Genomic DNA, 21,230 nt, shown 5'->3' on the forward strand with positions numbered 1-21,230 from the left:
CTCAGGGCCAGCACACGGCGCTGACACAGGGCCTGGAGGGTGCACAGCCTGGAGTGACCTCAGCCTCGTGCCTGTCCCATGCAGGCAGAGAAACAAAAGGGCCAAACCTGCAGTGCTTTAAAACCAAAGGATTGTGTTTCTAGTTTTTCTTTTAGAGAAGGAAAATTCAACATTTGTAAAGCTGTGAAAAAAATACAAAGGATAAAGTTTGCGTTGATATCAAAGAGGTATTCGGCTCAGAATAGAGTCTAAGGGAATGTTGTCGACAGCATACCTACGGGATGGGCACGTGTGACCTTTGGAAGGCAGAGGAAAGCTTCCAAAGCGCAGCTCTGAGCTGCGTGAGCCCCACGAGGAGCAGCAACAGCACTGAGCTGTGCTGACTGCAATGGGGATCGGCAGCACAGCAGGGAAACACTGCTCTGCACGTAACACCAGCACACCCTTGGACTTCCTTCCATCTGCAGGCTGCTCGGCTTCACGGCCCTTCGTTCCATCCTGAGGAGGTCAGATGCAGTGGGAAAGCAGTGCCAAAGCAGGCAGGGGCACGGCGGGCGGTGGGAGGGCTGAGCCCTGGGGCAGGGGCTCCACCACACCATCAGACCTCGTGCCCCCAATCGCCGCTCCTCCCCACGGGATCCCCGGCCAAACCCTGACTTCAAAAGCAAAGACGGATACGCTTGGATGTCCTCACAGCACTGAAGTGAAAATCATGCATTTCCCATAACCTCAGCTCTTTAATCCTTGACAAAAAAAAGAAAAGAAAAAGAAAAAGCAGCCGATTCAGAGTATGCATGGAAGCTCAGATAAAAGGAAACCTTCGGGAGAATGATCTGCCGTTCTGCCTCCTGGCTCAAACTGAAAAGACTTAACCCAGGAAAGGTCAGCTTCCCAAAGGGAGATGTCAAGGCACCTACCATGCAACTGATGCCTCTGAGGCTTCCAAGCCTCTCGACAAGCCGCCCAGCACTCAGCTCCTAACTCGGACCCAGTGCTGAAATCCCCCCCAGGCTGCTGCTCCTCCGGTCACTGCCCAGCAAAACTGCAGCAGCCTGCCCCGTGCCAGAAGTAGGGCTGTGCCACAGGACAGACGCAGCACTCCTATTAAACAACTGCAAATTAAATAATACGATCCCTGATACGCACGGAAAGTATTAGAAATTTGACAATTTGAGCAAGGACTTGAGCACGACCTTTAGTTGATTAATAGTATCTTAATGATGATTAAGATCTTCTGTAGGATACAAAAAGGGGCTGTTTTCTGCAGGCAGCTCAAAAAAAAAGTCTCCACAAAGGCAATTTCTGAGCTCCCTTTTGCTTCACCTGCTGATTCCAAATAACAGCTCTCATATAGGTAGTTCCACATTTTCCATCATTAAATGTGTTCTAAATGACTTTGTGAATGTAAAAAGCTTTTCACAGTATCAAAGGAAATTTATCATATTGACATAATTATCCAGAAAGATGACAGATGAATCATTTCAGCATTTTGTTGAAATGATATACAGTTCTGATGGCTGAAAGACTGTGATGGTGTAAACTTCATCTTTCTTTAACATAAACAGAAACCAAAGCTGCCGTGATTCTCTCTTCAAAGTCAGGAAGACCCTGCCCTGAGACACAAACACTTCTCCTCCTTTTCTCATTCTCAGTACAAGTAATTCTCCAGCACACGCAGTGCTGCTGCACACCAGAACAACTCCCTTCTCTCCTGAAAACTCACATCTGGAAGGATGAGTCTCCTCATATGACCTCAAAAGAAGCATTCCCTGCTATCTTTTAGTCAGGTTTTGGTTTACCATAGAATCATAGAATCACAAGGTTGGAAGTGAGCTACAAGATCATCCAGTCCAACCGTCTCCTCATCACCATTGCCACCACCAGCACTGAACCACATCACGTCGTCCAGACGCCTCTTGAACACTGCCAGGGACGGCGACTCCACCACCTCCCTGGGCAGCCATTGCAGTGCCTGACCACTGAGAGAAAAAGTTCTTCCTTATGTCTAATCTAAACCTCCTCTGGTACAACTTGCAGCCATTACCCCGTGTGCTGCTCATTGCCTGGGAGAAGAGGCCAAACCCCTCCTCACCACAGCCTCCCTTCAGGAGGCTGCAGAGTGCAGTGAGGTCTCTCCTGAGCCTCCTCTTCTCCACACTGAACAATCCCAGTTTAGGTTTTTTGTCCTAGGCAACGAGCAGAAGTCATAACACTGACATTTCCTGTTGCTGTCAGAAGCACCTGCTGTCTGCCTTACCCCTACAGCACCACCCAAATGAAGGACCTCATTCTCCACGGTCCCCCTAACCTCAGAAATCTACATAACTCTCCTTTTAGCTTTTGCCTCCTTGATCAAGAGTTATGAGTGCAAATGTGGGCGACTGTTTAAAACCCACCCTCTCCCTGACTTGCACTGCACTCGGCATAACATTTTCCTTAGCCCTCCTCCCGTGGGATTCACAAGCAAGGCAGGCAGGGATCGGTGTGGGCAGACCTGCCCCACACACAACAGAACGATGCAACAGATACCTCCATTAACCGGGGCTGCGACGAAACATCTTCATTAGCAAGCAGTGCTACCAACTGTGTACTGCTCACACGTCTGCTCTCCCAGCTCCAAGCAGAGCCGGACGGCACCTCATCAGGACTGTGGGTGCACTTTGAACTTCTACTGGTTCTCAAGACTACCAGGACTCCACAGATTTTAAGTATTTTAACAGAAGTTTTGAGCCATTGGTAAAAACGTGGGCTCTGCCAAAACACATCTCATAGACCTCTTGAGCTTCTGCCTGTGTGGGTCCCAAGCAGCCAGGCTCAGGGTAGGACAGGCTGCTCACATGTGCTGCTTGCTGTGCCACTGCCGTGCAGAGCAGTCAGGAGCAGCACGGCCCAGCTCCTGGGCCCCTGCCCTCACTGATCAGAGCCAGACAGGGAGAAGCCAGCCCAGATGACCAGAAGGAAACGAGGGCATAAAGTCTTCTTCTGATGATTCAACTTGTGTTTCAGATTATTTCAGCAGTGCAGGGAGATACGAAGGCTCTTGCACTCCCCTTTAAGCTAGTTTGTGCTATTTTACAAGTTTAATATTCCATGTTTTGCCCATCTTCAAAGGTGCATTTCCTTGACCCAGTGTTAGTCAGTCCTAGCACAAAGCCCACACTACGTAGCCATGGCATGAGGTGATCAGGACAACCAAACTCAGCAACTGTCATGAATTGCTCCCATGGCTCCTGTCCAGTCTCTCGGGTGCAGGTGTCTCATCTAAAGAGAAGGGCACAGCTACTGCTGGGACACAGTAGAATGCAGGTGACAAAATAACTGCGGAACAGTAACAGCAAATGAAGTCTCATAGGTGCACACTGAGCTTTCATCTTTCTCTTCAAATAAACAGTGTAAAATGCTGTGATAAAAGCAGCAAACACAGTCAGTGAAAGAGGGAACGAAAAAGGAATATAAACCAGCAAATCAAACTAATTGACTTCCCAAGCTATCCAGCTCTTTGATCATCCTCTCCCACCTTCTCCCACATACTTGGCAAAAAGAACCTTATTTAAAAAAAAAAAAAAACAAAAGCTCTTAGGCAGAATTCATTTCTGAGTGGGAGAGCTGCCCCAGGCTGCACAGAGACCTTCTGACTGCACCGTGCCAGCCCTGCTGCCCCCAGCACCGCTCCCAGCTCCTCCTGCCTGCTCTCACTAACAGCAAACCTCCTCAGGAAACAGAAAACATCACAAATACCTGCCATAAGATGGTCAGAACTGCGCAGTATTGTAAAATACAGCTGTTCACCAAGATGCCAAGAGTTAAAGCACTGCCTCATGGCAACAAAGTACTTTCCTGAAGGCATTTTTGCTGTGTTTTAATTCAGCAGCCACCATCCCACAATAAAGATAATTAATTTCAGCACCAATACCGTTTCAATATGCTGTAAGTACTCAGCAGCAATTACCCGATGAAATGCCGGAGGAACGTCAAAGCTGAGCATCCAAGCCTACCTTGCCAAAGCTTCCCTTCCCAATCGCCCGGAGAATCTGGAAGTGGTCAAAGTTCACTACAAGATAAAGAAAAAAAGAATTTAAATTTGTAAGTGCTTTACTGCAAAGAGCTTGTACTGAAAAATAAAGTGGGGAGCATTGGTTGAGCTGGACTAAAAATCACCACCTTGCCTCACATGGAAGATGCAGAGCACTGCTTGCTTTTCTTCCAGTGGTCTGTTTTCACCTGCTTGAAGTTGCTAACAAACACCCTGTGCCAGTTTGCTAAGCAAAGCCATGGCATTGTGGAGGGGTCTCACAGAAGCACCACAAACAGGCATGAGCTCAGAAAGGACAGGGCCAGGACATCAGCACAGCGCCAGCTCTCGCTCCCCTCCTTTCCCCTGCTCCCTACATCCCTGCTGTGCACGTTCAGTGGGTGCTTTATTTGTGCTTTCCAAAGGACAACAATTAGCAGATGGCACTGACTTCCTCACGTGCAAACCCACCTGCACCAGATCTGCTACTTGCTCCATAGCTGCAGTGAGGAGCCACGACAGGAAGGACAAGGCAGATGTAACCCTTCAGTTACTGCCTTTGTCAGCAATTTGCAAACAAAGCCGCTTCCTCTAACCTGTTGCTGTGATCTGATCGAATGCTGGTCTTAAATACATAAAAAATGCCTATTTGTACCAACGGTGAGGCAACTCCCAGTGCAGTACAACCAGAGAGCCTTGCAGACAAATGAAGGAAGAAATACTGCCACAAAAGCCCATACAATGGGCACAGCACCAGTCCTGTGCACAAACTGCCTCCTCATTCCCCGACGCCGGTGCCCCCCGTGACCCTGCCCTGCCAGCCCACCCAGCACCCCATGAGACCCTGCTCTGCTGAAGGACCTCCGCTCCTCCGCCTCCCCCTCCAGGAGTGCTGCAGGGTGGGACAGGGAGGCAGCAGCTGCGGGGCTTCCAGCAGGAATGACACACGGATGGGAAGAGCACGCTGAACAGAGAGCAGGGCAAAAATCACATAGGAAGAGTGGGAGCAAAGAATTCACCATAAATATGCAGAGCCCCACTCCCATACCTCCATAAATGCACATCTGTCATCTCTGAGGATGAATCAAAAGCCTACACATGCCCGCGGAGTTCCTATTATCCTTTTCTGCTCGGCTTATATCCAAAATATTGTTATTGTCACTTCTGCGGGACATTTTCTGCAGAAGAACTCTGACGATTTTGCCAAACGAAATGGAAAACAGCACATTGGCCGCTGCCTACACAGCCCCCCGCCGGCAGCTCCGCCGAGGGCAGCGTGGGAGGCGCCCAGCGGCAGGGCCGCCCCATCCTTCCCGCAGCCCCCTGCACACAGAAGCCATCTCCCCACCTCTGCCACCCCTCGGCGACGAGCAGCTGCCCCAGCAGGGCTTGGCAATGTGGGCAGGGGCAGCGGGGGGCAGAACGGGGGCTGCAGCCACACAGCACTGCACTGAGGCTCTCCCACCACCCCAGCAGCAAGCAACACACAGCCAGGCCACAACCTGCTAGAGGTACAATGCTGAAATCCAGCCTCCTAGCATGCAGTGCTGAAGCACCGTGGGCAACAGATCCCACATGCAAGCAAATCCATGAATTGAACCAAGAAATACTCAGAGGAAACCCAAGCGGAGCGATCATGCACCAGTGCTCATGTTGCTTGAGCCCGACAGGACAGTCTGACAATTCTTCAAAACACTGTTTGGAATGCTCGTATAGAAGAGCGTTTTGCTTAAAAAACAAACCCCAACTGTCATTTCCACGTATCCATGACTACAGCTGATCCAGATTAAGCTCCAGTTGGTAGTCAAGGAATAAATCAAGGTACCGACATTTACCAGGCCCGTGGGCCTGCCAGCAAACATGACCCTGTGAATAAATGTAAGACAGCTCTGTTGATCTGAAGTGCACGTCCTCCAGTCCCATTATTTTCTTCAGGAATTAGCAAGTAATCCCGGTAAGTAAAAAGCAAACCTCAACATTTGAGGGTGGAAAGCACAGGAGCAGCACATTGCAAATGCTTTTGAGATTGTTGCTGTTTATTCTGTATTTCTTCACGAAATACCCCGAAGTACGACAAGACAACAAGCACCGTAAAACTTCACACCCAGCAGAGGCCGTGTGCCAACATCAGGGCCTGGCACCCTTCCTGGGAAAGCAATGACTGCAGCCTGCAGATCTGCACCCAGCACCTCATGTCTGAGGAAGACAGAAAATTACCATCACATCTTCAGGACAGAGCCAACCCGTCACTGCTTATCTGCATGTTTTCCAGCTTCAACAGTAAAACTGGGGAAGACTGAGCCCTGAGAATGACTCTCAACAGTGCTAGAGACCTCACACTGCATACAGACATGGCTTTCTTTTAACAGCAAAGCTGTAGGACCAGCGCAGCACTATTAACTTTCTCTGTCAATGCATTTCTATACGTCGGCATAATTCATAGTGTTTGTCTACTCATTACATTACTGCAACCTAGCTCTGGGAGAAAACACCACAGTAATTGATGCAGAAACATTAACACGTGGCCACAGGAACCACAAAGCTTGCTGCCACGGCATGCCAAGAGCTTCAGCCCACAGCCAGGAGCTCACATCGGCCCCACGTCCTACAGCAGAGGGAAGGGCCCTGCAGACAGAGGGCAGCAAGGGGTGCTGCAGGGAGGTGGGGATGTCCTGAGAGCCACCGAGACACAGGGGGGTCAGCAGATGTTGGGCTGGGGCAGATCTCAGGGCGAGGGCTACAGGCAGACGGGGAAGGAACATGAAGACCTGTAAGGAAGGCAAACACCTCGGTGCAAATAGAGGCCCACGGGAAGCTCCCAAATGGAAGGTAAGTCTGCTGAGAGGGGTGGACAGAGAAGCAGGACCGCAGGAGGGATGGGGCTTGGTATGAAAAGTTCTCAAAATGGAGAATAAAACTGGAAAGATCAGGAAAACCAAGAGTAGGGATTGAGGTCAGATGTGCCTGAAACACAGAGGGGTTTGGCAGGGAGAGGGCTGTGCAGTGCAGTGCAGCAGGGAACAGTGCCAGCTCCACAGCTGCAGCAGCTCCATGGGGGCTGCATGGCACAAAGCTCACGGCAGGGCACAGCGCCCGGCATGCGGGGCTGCTTCACTTATCCACGTCCATGGAGGAGATTACATGGGGGAGAAAGATGGAAATCTGAATAATGGCTGTCAAGAAACCCAAGGGAGCATTAACTACCCAGGAATTCAGGGAACGCTGGTAGATAATGAAAGAAATTAAAGGTATAATACAAGCCCAGTGCTAGAAATGAAAGTGTTTAGAAACTGAGGATTCAAACATACCATTAGGAAGCAGCTCTGAAATCATGTAAAACCAATAAATCACTGCATGATGAAAAATGAGTCCCTGACTCTGTAAGGAATCAAATATACCATACAAACCAACTGCAAAGATACCTCAGAGAGACTGGACTGCTGACATTGGCCACGAATCCTTCCTAATTAATGAAAAAATACTGTTTATATTCACTAGGATGCTTCCCAAATGTGTGCCAGTGTTTTACATTCATCTGCTTCTGCACCAACAAGTTCAGGAGGCACTGGAGACAGCTTAACAGCGCAGCACCTTCTTTGTGGCATCCCATCTCCTTTTGGCATCCTCCATCTCCAGCAGTGTTAATGCTGCTGGATTAATTAACATACTTGGTGACAATAACCCCGAGAGGTAACCTGACTGTTCCTTAGCACCCAGCCGAGCTCCCTGTGGGTGCAGAGGGCTGGATGAGCTCCTGGTGATGCTGGCCAGAAGCAGAGCCCACAGCACATGTTCCCTGCACACACGATGCCAGGCTGAGCTGCACAGCACTGATGGCACCCCCAGCCCTGCAGCACAGCACAGCACATCCCCAAGGCCTGCAGCACTCACTGCTGTGCCCAGTACATAGCGAAATGAGCAACCAGTGCCTGGGGCCAACACAAAAGACGTTCTGTTTCTTAGTGCTCAGACATGAAAGTCATTGCAGAAGTCACTGCCTCTCAGCAAATCTCTTGCTGATCCTGGTAACCGGCCTGTGCTACGCTGGTATGGCTCACCTCACAGCTTCCAAGCAACACCAACTCAAGACTGTCCTTAGATGCTGCTCCCCAAAGGAAGGGAAAACTGGATTCATCTGTTACCCATGTAAGCGTGGCGTGATGAGTTGGGCTGCCTCAAACCAGCTGGGAGGCAGCAAGGAGCATCCCATGCCGGGCTGTGCCTGGGGATGCTCTGCACTCATTGCTCTCTCTGGGTTTGCTCCACACCTGCTGTGCTCTGCTTCCAAACCTGAGCCTTCAGAGGCCTTCCTCTATGTTCCCCCACCACACCACTGACAGCACAACTAAGGAGAGCTCCTGATGGCTGTGTAGAGGCACTTCCTCCAGGCAGGCAGTGTGCAAGGGAAAGTTCAATGATTTCTAAACGCTGCTTAGCGCATTTCTACAGCTTGCATCTGAAGTGCTATTTTCTCCATTAGATGCTGCTGAGGATATGCACTTGTCTGTGTATTAAACACACTATTTCAGGTCTACATACAGAGTAACTATTCTTAAAGATGATGATCGCAGCAACAAAGCCAACACTAACCACTCACTTAGAAGAGTGCTGCTTCTACCATGAGAGCTGGTTGCACGTGTGGCCAAAGAAAGAATGGACGGGGCCACCAAGTTGAGCTGGCTGTGTTCCTGCTGCTGCTGGGCGCTGAGCTGCTGCCAAGCTCACTGGGTAGCTGTCACCCTGACAGTGCACCAAGGCTGCAGGAGGGCAGAGCTGATGCCACTTGATCATCACTGTCGTATCTGGGCTGAAGGACTCTAGAGGCCCGTGAGGCACAACAGGAGCTTTTATTCCAGCTCCTTGCATGTGTCATTGCAACAAACCTGAAATCTGTTTCCTGGGGCAGATGCACATTTCAGAAACTCATGCTGAAGGACATCCAGGCTTGGATGCATGAGGACTCTGAAAGGGAAAGCTGATGTGGCAGAGAGAACAACTGCCTTCACAGCTGCAGCTCTGGGAGGCCTCCGTGAGCGTGAGACAGAGCAAGTTGGACCTGTGGGGACGAGCTGCTCTGCTCTGAGGCATTGCCCTGGCCTCATGTGAGTCAGGACAGGAGGAGGACGGAGCAGGGGTTGCAGTGCTGCAGCTCTGATGCGCTCCTTCCCACACAGCTGCTGTCAGCGCCGGCCGGTGCTGCAGGGTAATCACTGCTTCTTGCTCCACAGCACCAGTAATTATTTTTCTTCATCTCTCCCTGCTATTTCTCCCAGAATAGAACAAAAGGATCAGGAAGGTTATTTGAGCCATTTAATCCCAGGGCGGTGCCATTATAATGACCAAGTTTGGATGTTCCAGCCACAAAGGGAAAAAAGAAGGAACAAAACATCTCTCGGCACACCCCTGCACACCCTGCTCCCCACGTGCCTCTGCTGGCACCCATCGCCCTCCAGACCCCACTGCCCACCACGTCCATCTGCTGGCCTCCCTACAAGCCCAGATGGGGCAGAAGAGAAAGCCTCCTCACCACTCGCCTTTCCCTTTCTGTCTGTGCAGTTTCCGTGCAGTCAGTGCCAGCCTGCAGGGCCGCACATGGGGCACGAGGGGCCCACAGAGCAGAGGGGCCCCCGGCACACATCCAGCCCTGCGTGAACGTCACAGCCATGGTGAAGGCTGCCACTGAAATGCACGCAGCCCTCCTTCATTGAGGGCTCCGCATTTTGCACTGCAAAACAAATCTAACTAAAATCCAGCTCGATCTCTACATTTTGTCTAATGGGCAGACTGGATGCAGCCTCCAGCCCAGGAAATAGTGCTTCAAGTAACTAAAATTGATTTATCAAAAAGGAATGGCTTTGTAGCACATTTACAGCAGTACAACACCAGCAATAAGCATCTGCTGTATGTTACTTAACGCTTCTGCAACGTATGCTGTAAAAGACAAACGGATGGATAGCTGTGGGTGCCTCACACTGTGCTCAGTGCTGAGCTGCACCTCTGACCCTCAGTAAGACCAAGCAGTTTTAGATAAATTTATTCCAACAGAAATTCAAACCTGCCTACACCGCAGCACTGAATCCCCTTTCTCAGTTTAATTTCGTTTTTTCACTGCGTGCAGGGATGTGGCAAAGCATGCTGCAGGGCCACCTCCTGCCTGGGGCCGCAGCACAGAGCATTCTACCCCAGTGGAGTTTGATGGGGAGCACTGACATTAAAAAAAAAAAGAAAAAAATCTTAAAGAAATGAGTCTTGAAAACTTGGCCAAACACAGAGTTTGGGGCAATTTGCTATTTCCATTTCACACTGAAAGCTGACGATGTACGCTGCCCAGCCACTGCTCACACCATGCTTTGCCCTTGGGGCAAGCCGGTGACCAACCCAGGTTAAGGCAGTCAAAGAGTTCTCATAGGAGGACGCAGACACCTCGTCATCAGAAATCAAATGCAGACAGTGAAGAAATAAACTGTGTGCAGAAAGAAACCTTGCCACTGTAACAGAGCAGCTGCAGCTCTCCCAGCTCCAGGCTAAGCAGCACGCCACCAGGGGCTCGTGATGAAACATAAGGCACAAGGAGCAAGAAAAAGCAAACGCTGACAACATCTGTAATAAAACTGTGGATGTTTGAAGCTCAAGGATCATTTTCAAAATTAAATCAAGAGATGGAGAAGCATAAATCCGCCTGGATGAGCCTCAGCCCCCGCGGCAGCTGCAGCACTGGAGCCATGCACACACAGGGTGTTTGTGCCCTGACCTCTGCTCTGCAGCCTGGAGCTCCCTTCTATTTCAGGACCAGCCACAAGATCACAGAACGCAGCCTGGCTGGGGCTGTGCCCAAGGCGCTGCTCTGAGCTCATCTCCATCTCCAGGGAAGTTACTGCGACAAATAGCACTACAAATCAATATCTATCAACGATGCATCTTCTTACAGTCCCCTGGGATCGTGAATTTGATGCAGATGTGAGAGCTTGCTCTCCTGCCTAAAATCTGAGGGATGCAGCAGGCTGCTGAGGTTTGTGCTGGCTTTAAGTCAATAAAAGATAAAATCTGACATGGGGAAAAGAAAAAAAATCTGTTCAAAGTCTGCATGAACACATTTGAGTCCAGAGGATCCATCTTCATGAGCGACACCACAGCACAACGCGATTGTTACCTCTGTGCTCCAGCACTCAGCCCTGCCAGCACTTCAGGTCAGCTGCAACTTCCCCCTCCTGCACGCGCTGCAAAGCCAGGAACGGTGCTCGTTGTCACCAAGTGCTGCTGAAAGCTCCCCACAGCCCATCAGCCCCAGCAAAAACACCAGGGCCCCCTTCTCCCAAAGGTGGGCTTTCTTACAGCCTGTTTCCATGAGTCAGTTTCAGGCACCCTGCAATATTCACACCAGGCAGCCAAACCACCTGTCCTTTTCCAGATTTTACCTTCCTAACACTTTCCTGTTTCTCACACAAACTCAACTTTCATTTCAGACTGTTTTCATTTTCTAAGATACCAGGACTAAAATACAACTCAATCCAGAGCAAGCTTATACAGCAGCATCTTCTCACTCTTACTGCTCAAGTACATTCCAATCATTTCCTGAAAACACAGCAAGAGCTGGAGCTGCACATCTGAGCCCCCACTGCTCCATGCCTGGCCCTCATGCTGCCCTCACAGAGCAATTCTCCTCCAAAGCCTCCAGCAAGGTACTCGGTGCAGCGGAAGTGAAGGCAGTCCAGTCTGGACCATCTGCAGGCACAGAGGGGCAGTTCCCACCCCCCACTACAGTGCAGGAGGACACCAGCCTTGCTGCTTGGCTCCTCATCCAAAATAGAGCTGCAGCCCCCCGCAACCCCATGCACATCAGGAGCTGAGCGGCACCCCATGAGCTGTGCCTGGGCTGTGCAATATTCAAGCCAATCCAGCAATGCCTGATGAAGTCTGGAAGCATGGCAACACCAGTGTGGTTTGCAGCTAAACTCATGCAAACCCATGCTTAAGCATAAAGGGGTGACACAGAAGCTGATGGCCAGAGCTTCTGCCCAGAGGACACACAGATGCTCTTCTGTGCCACGGCAGAGGTCCCACCAAGCACTCTGCAGTGCCCCAGCAGCACTTCCCTCTGGCTTTGCCCCTGGGCCACTCTGGCAGCAGGTGGCTGTGGCTGTACAGCTGGAGGGCACAGGCAAAAATGGACAGTGTTGAAAGAGCATGCAGGCTTTACCTTACTCCCACTTAGAGCAGGAAGCTTTCTGAAATTCTGCTATAAAGATGAGTGGATCTTTAAGGCAGTTGTTACTGCTCTGAGAGGAAGCAATTTGTCAACCGAACTTAATTGCCCTATTTGAAATTTCTGGGAAGCCTGGCAGTCAGTGTCAGCACTGTGAGCCCTCAGCCTGCACTGCAGCAGTGCAGCACGAGGGCAGGGAAGGCTTCACACCACACCCCAACACAGCACAGTAAGTGCGTGCATTAAGAGCAGGAGGAGATGTGATTCTCCAGCATGCTTCTTCAGGCATTTGCCAGTTTTTGGTGCTGTGTAATACAACAAGAAAAGAATAGAATTTTTCACAGAACCACCTCAGCCCTCCATTTGAGTGGCAGCAGCACAGCAGCTGGCAGAGCCTTCTGCCTGCAGTGCCCCTGCCTGGGAGTGAGCACAGCACGGATCTCCCACCTGCTCCCAGTGGGGACCTTCCTGCAGTGAACCGGTGGGATGGGAGGGATGCAGAGGGCCGGCTGCCAGCTCTGTGCACTGCCACCCCCTCTGCAGCTCCTTCTGTGTTAATCACTGCAATGGTACTGAATTATTTACCGCTCACAAAGCGTGTTTTCGTTGCCCAGAGTTAGCAGTCGAAGTTACTTGCAGAAATAGGTCAGCCTCATCCCAGAGAAGAATTAACATACATTTCTTGTGCTCCCCCCAATGCTTCTATCTTTATACTCTGCTCCACACGAGGACGGGACAATTTTCAACTCCCTGCATTTTTCATGCTGCTCCATCAGGCCAAGCCTGCAGACTCCACAACCCCACCCCGAAGCAACAGTCTGGAGGCTGAGCACAGCTCCTGCAGCACTGCGATGACTGCAGGCTGCACCACACGGCTGGGAGGGCAAAGAAGCGCAGCCTGGTGGGCGCAGCGGAGGCACGCAGCACCACGGGCCACGCGTCTCACCCAGCACTGCTGCCCCGGCCGTCCTGCTGTGCTGCAGGCTGAAAGCTCTCCTCTCAGTGCGAAGCGCCGCTCACCGTGTGCCACACGCAAGGAACTGGCACAGCAGGGTCTCACCTTACACGGCTACTGCATGAAGCCTGAGCACAGCTGCGCTTGCTGCTTGCAGGCCCGGCTCCATCGGGAAGAAGCCCACCGACAGCCTGGGAACTCCAGGGTCCAAGCTGAGCTATGCCCACAGTGGCAGCAGCAGTCTGGGCACGGCGCTGCCAGCAGTCAGTAGGAGCCCTTCCCACTGAGCAGCGTCTGTCCTGCGGGGTTCTGGAAGGTGCCACCTCACACACGGGGCGCCGGCCACGAGCACAGGGATGTGCGGCAGCCCCATTCCACAGCACACAGCTGGCTGCTGGCAGCAGAGGGCACAGAGGTGGCACGGGCAGAGGAGCCATGGCAGAACATGGTCCTTCAGACACACTGCAGCTCGGTGGGACATCGCCTGGCGGCAGTGAGGGGCTGTGCACTGTGCTGACTGCAGCATCGCTTTGTTCCTGCCGCACACGGAGGTGACGGTTCCCTCCTCAGTAAGAACAGAGCTAATAACAGCATTGCACACAAGCCAAGCTAGCATTAGATTCAAACCACCTGTTCGGCTCTACAGCAAGCAGTAGAACACCAACTCCTACTAACTCGTAACACTTGCCCAACACTAACTCTTGCCAGGAGAGTTCATGCTGAAGAGGCACAACTCCTCACGCACAGCAGGACCAGCTCTTTTGCCTTAAAATTAATGATGTGCAGCCAGGTGGCACTTGATATTCCTCCTTCCTTAGCTACACCCAGCAACGCACGTGTAATGATTGCGCTGCACATACGCCAATGGAGATAATTAGGACTCCTGTAGAGCTGAGCTCAACTTTTTCAGCGTTGTCTAAACCAAGAACAAAATGTTCTGGAAGCCATACTGTGTAGCACAGACTCTGTGCAGACAACTTACTTCTCCAAATCTACAACCAGCCAGTACCGTTTGCTGGGAAAAAGGAAAATGTTTCACAAGATAACAACTAAACACTCCATTTCCTGGGCTTCCAAATCCATCCACCATTGTCTCTGGTTTCAAGAGAAGAAACTGAGAAACGAGTCAAAAAACCCTCACTTATATGCGCTTCAAAATGGACTGTTCTAAAGACTAACAAACATAAAGCCTCAGTTTAAGAATACAATAAACAAAATAAATTATTCCATCCGTGAAACACTATTGATGTGCAGAGGGTACAGCAGTCAAGGGAACAGAAATCAGCCCCAGAAGCACATGAGGACAGCAAGAACTTCTGCTAGCTGATGGTGCCATCGCCATGGCATGTGGGGTGCCTTGGCTGCAGCAGCAGGAAGCCAGCAGGGCTCCAGCAGAATACGTGCATGCTCTCGAGAGCCAGTTCAGTTATTTGTTATGGCATCAGGCTGTAAGATTAAGCCACCAAAAACGCACCTCTGGAAGGGCTGCTTTCTGAGAAACAGGTTATCTGCAGTAAGAGCCTGCAAACAGAAAGACTTCAGACCATCCAACCTGTACCAGAATATTACTGATGAATAGTATGAATCCAAACCTTGTTATTTCTAAAATAATTTAATAAACACTCAGCAATATGTTGCTCTCCTGGTTATGTTTTTTTTCCAATTTGCATTGACTTATTTAATAAAATCTTTTTTCCATCTGCTCGTTATTCTTGCACCAGTGTTATCTGACTGTCAGGGAAAAATAACGAACCCGCAATATAACTGTCACCGTCAGAAAAGCCCAAACTTGAGGGTATTTTCCACCAAACAGGACACCATTTTCAAACTGCTGCCATCCACTCTGCACTCATTCTGAGAGGCTTAATAAGGAGCCACACGAGGCGCAGCAATGAAGTGCCGTTTTCCAGGCTGAGCTCTGCTGCCCGCAGCGCACATCAGCTCCAGCACCAGTGCCTACAGGGGTTCTTCTCCGCCAGATTTCAGGGCCTACAGAAATCCCCTTCTGGCAGCACTTACAGGGAGGAAACCACCTCCTGAAAAGCCCTCTCCAACTGACCTCCCAGCAGCACAGGACCGTGCCTGCAGGGCTGCCCACGGCAGAGCGGCCCGAGCCACAGCTGCGCCGCTACGCGGAGCCTTCAGCAAGGGGCCGGGAGCTGCTGGGACCAGCAGGGGCACGGAGCGGCCCGGCTCTGGCCGGCAGCTGCCGCCCGCAGCCCACCGAGCTGTGCGGACACACGGCGCCCCGGCAGCCGCGGCTCAGTGCCATGCAGCAGCTCCCCGCCGTGCCCCCCGGCCCCTCTCCCACATCACCGCAAGGACGGCACAGCACCCCGAGACAAGGAAAGCCCAAAGCCACGGGGCACAGCCCCCGCGATGGGCCCGGCGCCGCAGCCCCCAGGGCACACGGTGCCCCGCTCGGCCCAGCAGCACGTCCTGACTGGGGCTGGCTGCTTGCAGGGCCAAGAAGCCCAACGCCCACAGGCAGTGCCTTCTGCCGGCACAGAGCTGCAACCAGCACCTCCCACACCAGCACAGAAGTTTCGGAACCAAATCGTTTTAATAAGCAGCTCTCTTGCACTCCTCCATCGCTGAAGGACCGCTGGGTCAGCCCCATTAGGTCCTACTCAGAACATAAATCACAAACATTCACGCCTGCAAACAAGACGGAACCCTCCTGTTCTGGACACTGACATGCTATGGTGTGCATGTAAGTGGAGAATTTCTAAAGCACAGCATGGCACGGCCTCAGAGCCACATGCAGAAATAAAAACTGAGCTTTAGTCAGCCCTCTCTCGTCCCCTTCATTCCCTGCCCATTGCTGCTTACTCCCCCCTTCTCCTGCTGTTTCTCTTCCAAGTCTGCATTTCTCTCCTCCCACTAGAAGTGAGAAGTCTATAATACACAGGTGCCAACAAGTTCCACCTGTGCCTTTGTAATTATTATTTCCTCCTATGACACTGCGTGTAGAAAGAAGATGCGAATGTTGCCTGAGCCACACATACTGACATTACGTGCTGCTGGACTCTCCATTATGCACAGTGCCCTGGTCCTGGGTCTGTCTTGGAATGGAAGAGAATGCTGGGAACGTGAATGACCTGTTCAGAACACCTCTGGTCTCAGACGTGCCGCCATTCACAGGACAGTGTAGACAAGATGTTGTGTGGCCATACCTTGGGGCCTCAGTCCCAACCCTTCAGTGCCCCCCTGGGAGCCTTAGTAACAGTGCAGGAGCAGCGAGCAACAATGAGATGCATTAGGGAGAAGCCATAATCAGCGTAACGACGACAAACAAGAGAAAATTGTGCCATCTGGACTTGATGGACTTTCCATTTACATGTCACAGCATTTCACCTCCCAGATTATCTATCGGCTGATGCACCGGATTTAAAGCAATTCCTTCTAAAATAAGGATGTTGTTCTTACGTGGCAGCTACACACTGCAAATGTTTCCATTAAAAATGATTCATTAAAAATGAAAAAAAAAAAGGAAAGGAAAAAATAAGCCAAGCTCAGGAGAGGTCAGCACACAGCTGGGAGCTCAGCGCTGCATCAGCTGCATGGAAGGAGCGTGCGTCTGCCTCTCATTAGAAGCAAATTACAGAGATTAAAACCAACAATGCTGTGAATTCATGGATTTCCACCGACTCCCAGCACCGCCAGCCCTCGTCACAGGATGCAGGATCCCTGCTGGCCCCTGGGAGGGCAGCGAGCTGCGACTTACACGGGGAAGTAAGGAAAAGCAGGGTGTGTGTGATACTGCAGCACCCAGCGTGTGTGTGAAGGAGCGACCCCCAATGCAGAGCACTAAATGCAAGCTCGAAATGCACAACTCGAGCTCCAATGAGTCCTGTGTTCACTGAAACTGATGCAAAATCCCCCCAAGATAAAAGGGCTGCAGTTATCTCTGCAATCGTTCCACCTTAGCACAGAGGTGAGCACAGCTCTGATCCCTGCAATTAAAGCCCTCTCCCACATGCAGGGCTCTGCCTGCCCTCCCTGCCTGTCTGTAACCTTCTGCACACCTCTCCCCTATCTGTGCTCTGCCACGTTTCCCCGTGGCTGCACCACGTTTGTTTGCACCTCATGCAGCCCCTGTGCTACACGTGCTGTTAGGAGCAGGTGATTTACATCTTTCCTAAGTCCCAGTTTCAGAAATTTCTGATAACTGACAGAGAACCAAAAAAAAAAAAGATTTGCAACCTTTTCCTCCTCTCAGCCTCCTCTTTCCTCGCTGACATCTCGAGCACTTTCCAGTTAGACTTAATGAAGGGAAAGTGTTCTCCTTATTCCCTAAAGGCAAATATGAATCTCCTACCTTCTGGAGAAAAGATTGCTCAAGATCTGTTTCCTCTTGACTAAAAATAGTGACAGGAAGACTAAATGTCTCCTGAAATAGCTTAATGGCACCCAGGTATATTCAAAGAGCCACCATCAGCTTTAAATACATAAAGAGATACTTATATTAATACGCCAGTATTTTCACACCATAATTAACCACTGTGGGCAAGCCACGTGCTGCCAGAGGAGTGAGGTACAAACACAGCACGTCTGCTTGGCACAGCCTCCACACACACATTTCAACCAGCACAGCCACAAGGACACAGCCTGTGTCCAACCTCCCACTTTAAAATCCCCTCTTACCGCAGCTTGGTTCACCAGAGCTACCTGGGGGTCATGAGTACAGGGGGAGACATTTTTTCTTGCCTTTTTACCCCTTCTTCGTGTTTTCCCTTTCCCTGAGCTGCTTTACGTGAGCTCACCGCCCCCTCCCAGTGCAGCGCTGCCGATCACAGCCTGCACGACGCGAGCTGCTCCATCATTCGCTGCATTTCACCATTCATAACCCATCTGCGTAATTAAAAAAGGAAAGAAAAATCTAAAAGAAACAAAGCCACTAATTACATTAGATTTTGGTCTTGGCATTTCTCTAAACATCTAAGAAAATTACTCCTGTGAGTGATTTCTCCACTTTTAGCACAAGAGGAACCAGGGCACACACAGCTCCCAGCACAGCTGGCAGCGCTCAGGACACACTGCTTTACTCTAATGCAATTCTTTCAGCGAAGGATCCAGTCCTATTCAGACCAAGAGATCAGATGCAGACGCATCCAGCGTCAAAACCAAACCCAACCCATGACTACACAGTGTCTTATCTACCCGCTTCGGATCTGCAAGAAGCATGACAGAACAAAAGACGGGTGCTGAATCATCTGCAGACATGAAATTCTGCCTCAGAAGTCATAGAACCATAAAATGGCCTGGGTTGAAAAGGACCACAATGATCACCCAGTTTCAACCCCCTGCCGTGGGCAGGGTCACCAACCACCAGTCAGCTCGTAGCCATCCTAAGTACAAGAAGGGTAAATGTTGCAAATACGTAGGCAATTTTTCCATCTTTTTCACACTGCTGTGTCAATTAGCAGCTGACTTCCCCGTGCTCCAGTGGCAGCAGGGCAGAGGGAAGGCACCCAGCGCACCCAGCAGAGGCACAGGCTGACAGCCCTGCTCTGCCTGCCCTCCATCGCACAGCAGTGCACGCAGAGCTGCCCCAGGGCTCACTGAGTTCACCAGGACTGCGGCCGGGCAGCTTAACTCAGCTCTATCTGCACAGTTCCGTTGTCAAATAAGTGTGTAATTTGCAATATTGAATGAAATATGAAATAAATACCACTTGTCACTACCCAACGCTACAACTCCTTTAAGCCTGTAATTACTCACAAAAGCCTTTTACGACCATACAAATCTCCCACGGATCCCTCTCTAAGTAAGTCTGGGCCGAATCGGAAGATTTCCATCCGAGAAGACGGAAATTGATTTTAACTGACTTATCCCACAGGCCTGCCTGAAGGACAAGGAGGAGAGGAGAACAGCTCTGCGTGTCTGTCAGCGCTGCCCAGAAAGCTGCCAGCAAGGCGCCCAGCTCTGTGCCCACGCTGCTCACCAGTACCGCCAGCACAGCACACAGGGCACTCGGCAGAGGCGGCTGACAGAGGCGGAGGCATTGAGGAGGGTATCATAGAATCATAGGGTTGGAAACGACCTGCAGGATCATCTAGTCCAACCATCCTTCCATCACCACTGCTACCACAGTATGGCTCTTCCTGGTTCACCTCCCTGTGAAGCAGCACAGGGGAGAAATAAGACGTGGTGCTGTGCACAAGCCCATGGCCCCAGGGCGGCTCCTCTGAGCCTCCTGCACCCCCTGCAGCCCGCGAGCACCATTCCGCCACAACGGCGCCAACAGCATTTTGTATGCTGGAATGTAGCTGCCAGAAAAGTTAATTCTACAACAGCCTCCCATGGACTTTCCTTACTGAGCAGCTCACTGTCAGTTCAGATGGACAGTGATGGATGTAAAAAACCCCTATTAATTGTTAGATGGTCGTTTGCAGTCTAGAACTGCTAAGCTTTATTGCCCGATGCTTTTGCCTCCAAAATCCACTCTTGCTTTCCTCCTTGACTATTTAATTCCCAGCTCTCTCTCTCCAGTGGAAAGATACAGAAACATACAACAAGTGGGGAAATAAGAGCCCATCTTTTCTGCCATGAAAGTGGGGCAGATGCTTCACAGCAAGCACTGCCAGCACACGACTCGCCGACACCAGGCTGGGAGCAGCTCCTCGCGCGCGTCAGCCAACCAGCACCGTGGTGTCAGGAACAACCCCGAGGGTTTGACTTTCTGCTGCAGTGGAAAGTCAGCACTGGTCAGATGTGCCGAAATGCACCGCCTGCTGTCCCAGGACTGCTCCGACAAGCTGCACCAAATGCAGACTCCATGGGGGGACTGTCATCAATTCTATAGCTGGGCAGAGGTATGTCTGCACGTGAAGCACTGCAGGCCCCGTGGGGACATCAGATGTACGCAGAACGCACACTCTGCCTTTTCTTATCAGAGGTCCCAGTTAACGTTGTCAAACGTAAGGTATTTTTTTGTGTGTCTTTAGAGCGAGAAGTACTCAAAATGCATTAATGTCTTGCTCTATTAACAAAGGAACTATGGCAACACAATTATAGTTGCCAAGAGAATTACAGAAACGAGGTTTAATAGTTAGTAAGAGCCGGATGATGTCAGACTCATCTTTTAAGACCAGCCCGTATCTGTCCATTAGAACTTAATGTCCCAGAAACTTGGGTTGGCCAGTATTAAGCAGTCTTCCTTTTATCCCAATTATCAGTAACAAAAGCAATTTTCTAAATAATAGGTTAGAGTTGCACAAACTGCGGCCAGAGCAGAGCACGCCTGTGGTTCACAGCTCAACTACGAGCCCCTTTTGTGAAGCAGCACTTTCCCCGTCAGAGATGAGAATCAAAATTTAATGTGCTACAAAAATGGAAAAACCACAGAAGCTGCCCACAGAATTTCCATCTGCTACGTGCCCCGCAGCACACATGGAGCAGATCAAAGAATGCGCTGAAGTAATATTTGTGTCAACACATTTCTGAACTACGCTAAATTTTTGTTTATCTATTTACTTCAAGCTGAGGTGATTAAAATCTCTTAAGAAATTATTTCCAGCGTCAATTAGTTTCTAAAATACAAGGATGATTACTTCAGGGAACGACACCGAGCCAGCAGGCACGCTTGCAGATCTTTTCCTTAATGTGGGCAAACCAAAAACGTCCCCATGACGTCTGAAGCCCCCCAGCGCAGCACCTCCAGCTCCTGCCGCCTGCATCCACACCTGCTGCTCAGCACCGGCCGGCAGTGCAGGCGAGAGGCAGAACGCACGGACACAGGCAGCATCCCTGCATCTCCCCAGAGGAGCCGGTGACAAAGGTAAATTACCTACACTGGTGCAAGTCAGATTTTCGCTTTAACAAAACTAAAAATCACACACGTTGTGTTTACCTTGACGCCGGCATAATAGATGTGCTCCTAAACCACACAATATCTGCTGATATCTTCTATTTCAGGAAGCAAGCCTCCAGCTCCCTTCCACTTGTGAAGCACTGAAAGCCTGTGATTAGCATGGAGCACACGTGGCCTTCTTGAAAAACACAAATAAAGCAAGAGATGGGGAGCAGGAGTGCTGCAGGCCCTGAGCCGGGAGCAC

The 21,230-nt window shown here is 50.7% G+C and overlaps 1 protein-coding gene across 5 annotated transcripts in view; it reads right to left on the bottom strand.

The window, feature by feature from the left end:
* The window catches only part of STK32C (serine/threonine kinase 32C), a 60,573-nt gene that overhangs the window by 23,675 nt on the left and 15,668 nt on the right, over positions 1-21,230 (bottom strand). For 3 of the 5 annotated variants that reach the window (XR_007376882.1, XM_048944022.1, XM_048944024.1), the window contains exon 2: positions 3,996-4,051. The exons of 1 other annotated variant lie outside the window; for it this stretch is intronic. Coding sequence is in view for 1 of the 4 variants with exons in the window: in XM_048944022.1 (XP_048799979.1) it covers positions 3,996-4,051 (56 nt within the window). In the remaining 3 variants the exon portion in view is untranslated. Of the gene's footprint in view, positions 1-3,949; positions 3,971-3,995; positions 4,052-21,230 lie in introns of those variants that run through there. One more of the 5 variants, XM_048944023.1, reaches the window with a different exon arrangement.

The sequence above is a fragment of the Lagopus muta genome, chromosome 5, assembly GCF_023343835.1.
Source record: "Lagopus muta isolate bLagMut1 chromosome 5, bLagMut1 primary, whole genome shotgun sequence".
Lineage (NCBI taxonomy): Eukaryota > Metazoa > Chordata > Aves > Galliformes > Phasianidae > Lagopus > Lagopus muta.